The 7,671-nt window shown below is 49.1% G+C and overlaps 1 protein-coding gene across 4 annotated transcripts in view; it reads right to left on the bottom strand.

Moving 5' to 3' along the window:
* Positions 1-765: 765 nt before the first annotated feature.
* mtres1 (mitochondrial transcription rescue factor 1) overlaps positions 766-7,671 on the bottom strand; it is a 10,527-nt gene continuing 3,621 nt past the window's right edge. For all 4 annotated transcript variants that reach the window (XM_078399861.1, XM_078399859.1, XM_078399860.1 and 1 more), the window contains 3 exons: positions 6,012-6,444; positions 5,269-5,341; positions 766-1,160 (listed from right to left, as the gene is read on the bottom strand). In XM_078399861.1, coding sequence (XP_078255987.1) covers positions 981-1,160; positions 5,269-5,341; positions 6,012-6,439 — 681 coding nt within the window. In that variant the 5' untranslated portion in view covers positions 6,440-6,444 and the 3' untranslated portion in view covers positions 766-980. The remainder of the gene's footprint in view (positions 1,161-5,268; positions 5,342-6,011; positions 6,445-7,671) is intronic.

Below are 7,671 nucleotides of genomic sequence, written 5' to 3'. Positions count from 1 at the left end.
AATGGCCTCCTCCTGCACCTATTGTCTATTGTCTATTGAATTTATTTAGCCAGACGGTGGTGGATCTGTGGAATTCAGTGCCACAGATGGCTGTGGAGGCCAAGTAATTTTTAAAACAGAGATTGATAGGTTCTTGATTAATACATGGGGAGAAGGCAGGAGAATGGGGTTGGGTGGGAGAGATAGATCAGCCATGATTGAATGGCGGAGTAGACATGATGGGCCGAATGGCCTAATTCTGCTCCTATGACTTATGAACACGATACAGAGTGGACAATTCAATGCTCATAAGATAAGGATGTCAAAGGTTACGGGGGGGGGGGGGGGGGAGGCAGGAGAATGGGGTTGAGACAATGTGCACTGTGAATGGCACGATTGTAATCATGTTTTGTCTTTCCACTGGCTGGTTATCACGCAACAAAAGCTTTTCACTGTACCTCGGTACACGTGACAATGAACTAACCCGAACTGAACCGAGAGGAATAGGTAGGTAGATACAGTGTTGAAACATTGGCAGAAGGCCACCACTGTGGAAACGAAGGCTGGGGAATGGGGTTGAGAGGGAGAGATAAATCAGCCATGATCGAATGGCGGAGTAGACTTGATGGGCCGAATGGCCTAATTCTGATCCTGTGTCTTACGGTCTTGAGACTTGTACAGCTATACAAGTTGGACAACACAAAATGCTGGAGTGACTCAGTGGGTCAGGCAGCATGTCGGGAGAGAAGGAACGGGTGGCGTGTCGGGTCGAGACCCTTCTTCAGACTGACCCATTCCTTCTCTCCCGAGATGCTGCCTGACCCGCTGAGTTACCCCAGCATTTTGTGTCTGCCTTCGATCGAAAACCAGCATCTGCAGTTTTCCTTCCTACGGATATGCAAGTGGTCAGGAGCACCTCAAGTTGCCGTGGGCACCAACAGTTGTTTAGGCCGAGGCTTGTCCTGGTGAGCCACATGTGTCAGGGGACCACAGTGTGAGTTTTACTTGTACACGTCTGACCGCGGCAGCGTCAGGTGTTTCCAGCGCCTCAAGGTCACGCGGTATTTGTCCGAGTCCGTCATTTCCCCGGCAACTTTCCTCAGCATCACCCTCATGACGGTGACCGTCTCAGCTTCTTTATCCTCCCCGATAATGTGGTCCAGGATATCGCCCTCCTTCACCTGCCAACACACGGAGGAACACAAACCCTTCACATCCAAACCGACCCCATCCATTGAAGACACCAAAAAATAAAACTTGGGTGGTGGGAGGGATGGAGAGCGTGGGAACGCTGGGGTTACTTGAAGTTGGAGAGATCAATATTCATACTATTGATACAATATTCATACTTGCTATTGAGGGCGTGCAGCGTGGGTTTATTGGTTAATTCCCGGAATGGCGGGACTATCATATGTTGAAAGACTGGAGCAACTAGGCTTGTATACACTGGAATTTAGAAGGATGAGAGGAGATCTTATCGAAACGTATAAGATTATTAAGGGTTTGGACACGTTAGAGGCAGAAACATGTTCCCAATGTTGGGGGAGTCCAGAACAAGGGGCCACAGTTTAAGAATAAGGGGTAGGCCATTTAGAACTGAGATGAGGAAAAACCTTTTTCAGTCAGAGAGTTGTGAATCTGTGGAATTCTCTGCCCCAGAAGGCAGTGGAGGCCAATTCTCTGAATGCATTCAAGAGAGAGCTAGATAGAGCTCTTAAGAATAGCGGAGTCAGGGGAGAGGGCAGGAACGGGGTACTGATTGAGAATGATCAGCCATGATCACATTGAATGGCGGTGCTGCCTCGAAGGGTCGAATGGCCTCCTCCTGCACCTATTGTCTATTGTCATACCACTGGGTTAAGTATCCGCTCCTCCAGGCTTCAACTTCTCTACATCGGCAAGACCAAGCGCAGGCTTGGCGATCACATTGCTCAGGATGGTTTAGTTGCCTGTCCGCTCAGTCCGTCTTAACCTACCTGATCTCCCGCTGGCTCAGCACTTCAACTCCCCCTCCCATTCCCAATCTGACCTTTCTATCCTGGGCCTCCTCCATTGTCAGAGTGAGTGAGGCCCAGCGCAAATTGGGGGAACAGAACCTCATATTTCGCTTGGGTAGTTTACACCCCAGCGGAATGAACATTGACTTCTCTAACTTCAGATAGTCCCTGCTTTCCCTCTCTATCCCCTCCCCCCTTCCCAGTTCTCCCACTAGTCTTCCTGCCTCCCATTACATTCTATCAGCCATGACCACATTGAATGGCGGTGCCGGCTCGAAGGGCCGAATGTCCTCCTCCTGCACCTATTGTCTATTGTCTATCTTTGTCCCGCCCCCTCCCTTGACATCAGTCTGAAGAAGGGTCTCGACCCGAAACGTCACCCATTCCTTCTCTCCAGAGATGCTGCCTGACCCGCTGAGTTACTCCGGCATTTTGTGTCTACCTTCAATATTCATACCGCTGGGCTGTAAGCTGCCCCAGCGAAGATATGAGATGCTGTTCCTCCAATTTGCGTTTAGCCTCACATGGTGTCCTGACTTCCCCTTTCCCAAGAGTTCCTTGGTTTCTCTGACGTTGGGCGGGAGGTTGTTGTTGTTGTGGGCTCTACCTGTCCAGGTGTTCCACCTCTCACCTGTAGGCAGACGCGTCACTCACCGCCCGTGACTCCGTCAGCAATGGTGTCGTCGGTGAATTTATCGGAACTGTTCTCAACCGCAGTCAGGGGTGTCAAGGGAGCAGTGTGCAGGAAGGAACTGCAGATGCTGGTTTACACCGCAGATAGACACGAAGCGCTGGAGTAACTCAGCGGGACAGGCAGCATCTCTGGAGAGAAGGAACGGATGACGTTTCGGGTCATAGAAACATAGAAAATAGGTGCAGGAGTAGACCATTCGCCCCTTCGAGCCTGCACCGCCATTCTATATGATCATGGCTGATCATCCAGCTCAGTAACCCGTATCTGCCTTCTCTCCATACCCCCTGATCCCTTTAGCCACAAGGGCCACATCTAACTCCCTCTTAAATATAGCCAATGAACTGGCCTCAACTACCTTCTGTGGCAGAGAATTCCACAGATTCACCACTCTGTGTGAAGAAATGTTTTCTCATCCCGGTCCTAAAAGACTTCCCCCTTATCCTTAAGCTGTGACCCCTGGTTCTGGACTTCCCCAACATCGGGAACAATCTTCCCGCATCCAGCCTCTCCAACCCCTTGAGAATTTTATATGTTTCTATAAGATCCCCCCTCAGTCTTCTAAATTCCAGCGAGTATAAGCCTAGTCTATCCAGTCTTTCTTCATATGAAAGTCCTGCCATCCCAGGGATCAATCTGGTGAACCTTCTCTGTACTCCCTCTAAGGGTCAAGACCCTTCTTCAGACTGAGAGTCAGGGGAAAGGGAAACGAGAGATATCGACAGGTATAACAAGGGGTACAGAAGTGTGGAAACGCACGCCTCCATATTCTTCCCATCTGTTATCAGGCAACTAAACCATCCTATCACCAACTAGAGAGCAGTCCTGAACTACTGTCTACTTCATTGGTGACCATCGGACTATCTTTAATCAGACTTTACTGGACTAAACGCTATTCCCTTTATCCTGTGACTGTACCTAAGTTCATACGTCATAGACAATAGACACAGGAGGAGGCCATTCGCCCCTTCAAGCCAGCACCGCCATTCACTGTGATCATGGCAGATCATCCACAATCAGTACCCCATTCCTGCCCTCTCCCCATATCCCCTGACTCCGCTATCTTTAAGAGCTCTATCTAACTCTCTCTTGAAAGTATCCAGAGAATTGGCCTCCACTGCCTTCTGAGGCCGAGAATTCCACAGCTTCACATCTCAGTTCTAAATGGCCTTCCCCTTATTCTTAAACTGTGGCCCCTTGTTCTGGACTCCCCCAACATCGGAAACATGTTTCCTGCCTCTAGCGTGTCCAATCCCTTAATAATCTTATATGTTTCAATAAGATCCCCTCTCATCCTTCTAAATTCCAGTGTATACAAGCCTAGTCGCTCCAGTCTTTCAACATGTGACAGTCCCGCCATTCCGGGAATTAACCTAGTAAACCTACGCTGCACGCCCTCAATAGCAAGAATATCCTTCCTCAAATTTGGAGACCAGAACTGCACACAGTACTCCAGGTGCGGTTTCACTAGGGGCCTGTACAACTGCAGAAGGACCTCTTTGCTCCTATACTCAACTCCCCTTGTTATGAAGGCCAACATTCCATTAGCTTTCAGGAGCAGAATTAGGTCATTCAGCCCATCAAGTCTACTCTGTCATTCAACCATGGCTGATCTATCTCTCCCTCCCAACCACATTCAACTGCCTTCTCCCCATAACCCTTATTATTCTTGCTATTGAGGGCGTGCAGTGTAGGTTTACTAGGTTAATTCCCGGAATGGCGGGACTGTCATATGTTGAAAGACTGGAGCGACTAGGCTTGTATACACTGGAATTTAGAAGGATGAGAGGGGATCTTATAGAAACGTATAAGATTATTAAGGGGTTGGACAGGTTAGAGGCAGGAAACATGTTCCCAATGTTGGGGGAGTCCAGAACCGGGGGCCACAGTTTAAGAATAAGGGGTAGGCCATTTAGAACTGAGATGAGGAAAAGCGTTTTCAGTCAGAGAGTTGTGAATCTGTGGAATTCTCTGCCTCAGAAGGCAGTGGAGGCCAATTCTCTGAATGCATTCAAGAGAGAGCTGGATAGAGCTCTTAAGGGTAATGGAGTCAGGGGGTATGGGGAGAAGGCAGTAACGGGGTACTGATTGAGAATGATCAGCCATGATCACATTGAATGGCGGTGCTGGCTCGAAGGGCCGAATGGCCTCCTCCTGCACCTATTGTCTATTGTATCTCTAATCAAAGTAAATGCTTGAAAACTGATGCTTTCAAGAGAGAGCTAGATAGAGCTCTTAAGGATAGCGGAGTCAGGGGGTATGGGGAGAAGGCAGGAACGGCGTACTGATTGTGAATGATCAGCCATGATCCCATTGAACGGCGGTGCTGGCTCGAAGGGCTGAATGGCCTCCTCCTGCACCTATTGTCTATAACCCCTGACACCCGTACTAATCAAGAAACGTTGAAAACTAGATGGCAGAGCTGGTTGGTTAGCATGCAGCAAAACGCATTTCACTGTACCTCGGTACACATGATAATAATAAACTAAAGTACTGACAGTTTTTTTATAACAATACGATATTCTACCACGCAGGTTTAACAGGAACGCACTACTTGCGGTTTTAGCGGAGCTACCCGTGGAGTGAAATTATAAAACGCACCACTTTGCTCTTCTTCAGTAACCTTTCTCCGTTCAGCTTCAGTTTGTCGGAATAGAAGGCATCTTCCACTTTGCTGCAGGATAAGCAACAGGTTTACATTAGAGTCAGACTCAAAACGGATGGAGAACACACCCTTCGGCCCACCATGTCCATACTGACCCACCCACACCAAGCAATTGGTAGTCTCCCGTCCAAGTGCTCTCCTTGTCCTTTATGGTGGTAGAGGTCGCAGTTTTAAGAGATGCTTTCATAGAGCCATAGAGTGATCTTATCGAAACGTATATGATTATTAAGGGGTTGGACGCGTTAGAGGCAGGAAACATGTTCCCAATGTTGGGGGAGTCCAGAACAAGGGGCCACAGTTTAAGAACAAGGGGTAGGCCATTTAGAACGGAGATGAGGAAAAACCTTTTCAGTCAGAGAGTTGTGAATCTGTGGAATTCTCTGCCTCAGAAGGCAGTGGAGGCCAATTCTCTGAATGCATTCAAGAGAGAGCTAGATAGAGCTCTTAAGGATAGCGGAGTCAGGGGGTATGGGGAGAAGGCAGGAACGGGGTACTGATTGAGAATGATCAGCCATGATCACATTGAATGGCGGTGCTGGCTCGAAGGGCCGAATGGCCTCCTCCTGCACCTATTGTCTATTGTCTATCTCTAAACTAAACTAAACAAGCTCGATGACACTAACTGCATGGCACTGCGGCAGAAAGACAGTGATGTCGAGTTTACCAACGATATACGTACTTCCTTGCCATATCCAGACCAGCTTTCATAACGAGGTCAAACCGAAAAGATGCCACCACTTTCTCAAGGTCTTTGTAAGTCTTTGGCTGGACATCAACTTCTTCCTCTTTGGCCGATTCATCCTCAGACCCACTTCCCTCCTCTTCCTCCTCCTCCTCCTCCTCCTCCTGTGTGGGCATTTTCCTATTCTTCTTTGAGCTTTTGTGCCTGATGAACACATCAGGAAGGCGGTCTGCCCGGAATGCATGCAGCACACTGTGCCTTGTGGGCTTCTGCTCCACCAGGCCGGAGCTCGGACTGATGTTGGCGCCGATGCATCGTAGGCCCCGAGCTACGCACAACTCCCGTGACGCACACCTTCTCCACGCGGCGACACACGTACGCGAAACCCTCAGCATACCAGCTACTGGAGAGATCAAGCCATTCATCGTGCCTGAGAGAGAGAGAGAGCAGCATTGAAGACCGCAGTACAGAAAGACGCCCTTCTGAAAGAGTTTCAGAACGGAAAGGGCGGAACGGTGGCGCTTAGAGCGGTAGAGTTGCCGCCTTACAGCGAATGCAGCGCCGGAGACTCAGGTTTGATCCTGACTACGGGCGCCGCCTGTGCTGGAATACCTGGAGTATTGTGTGCAGTTTTGGTCTCCTAACCTGAGGAAAGACGTTCTCGCCTTAGAGGGAGTACAGAGAAGGTTCACCAGATTGATCCCTGGGATGGCGGGACTTTCATATGAGGAAAGACTGGATAGACTGGGCTTGTACTCGCTGGAATTTAGAAGACTGAGGGGGGATCTTATAGAAACATATAAAATTCTTAAGGGGTTGGAGAGGCTAGATGCGGGAAGATTGTTCCCGATGTTGGGGGAGTCCAGAACCAGGGGTCACAGCTTAAGGATAAGGGGGAAGTCTTTTAGGACCGAGATGAGAAAACATTTCTTCACACAGAGAGTGGTGAGTCTGTGGAATTCTCTGCCACAGAAGGTAGTTGAGGCCAGTTCATTGGCTATATTTAAGAGGGAGTTAGATGTGGCCCTTTTTGCTAAAGGGATCAGGGGGTATGGAGAGAAGGCAGGTACAGGCTACTGAGCTGGATGATCAGCCATGATCATATTGAATGGCGGTGCAGGCTCGAAGGGCCGAATGGCCTACTCCTGCACCTATTTTCTATGTTTCTATGTTTCTATGTACGGAGTTTGTACGTTCTCCCCGTGACCTGCGTGGTTTTTCTCCGAGATCTTTGGTTTCCTCCCACATTCCAAAGACGTACAGGTATGTAGGTTAATTGACTGGGCAATATGTAAAAAAAATTGTCCCTAGTGTGTGTAGGATAGACATAGAAACATAGAAAATAGGTGCAGGAGTAGGCCATTCGGCCCTTCGAGCCTGCACCGCCATTCAATATGATCATGGCTGATTATCCAACTCAGTATCCCGTACCTGCCTTCTCTCCATACCCCCTGATCCCTTTAGCCACATGTGTTAATGTGCGGGGATCGCTGGGCGGCGCGGACTCGGTGGGCCGAAGGGCCTGTTTCTGCGCTGTATCTCTAAAACATTTTTTTTAAAGAATCTTAAGGGTGTAAGTGCAGAGGAGCATGTCCGAGCAAGTGTGAACTGGTCCTAGCGCGAGGGGCATTGTTTCAAGGGTGCTGATGATGAAAGA

The sequence above is a fragment of the Rhinoraja longicauda genome, chromosome 5, assembly GCF_053455715.1.
Source record: "Rhinoraja longicauda isolate Sanriku21f chromosome 5, sRhiLon1.1, whole genome shotgun sequence".
Lineage (NCBI taxonomy): Eukaryota > Metazoa > Chordata > Chondrichthyes > Rajiformes > Arhynchobatidae > Rhinoraja > Rhinoraja longicauda.
The sequence above is the reverse complement of the archived record's forward strand: the minus strand, read 5'-3'. Positions and strand labels throughout refer to the sequence as shown.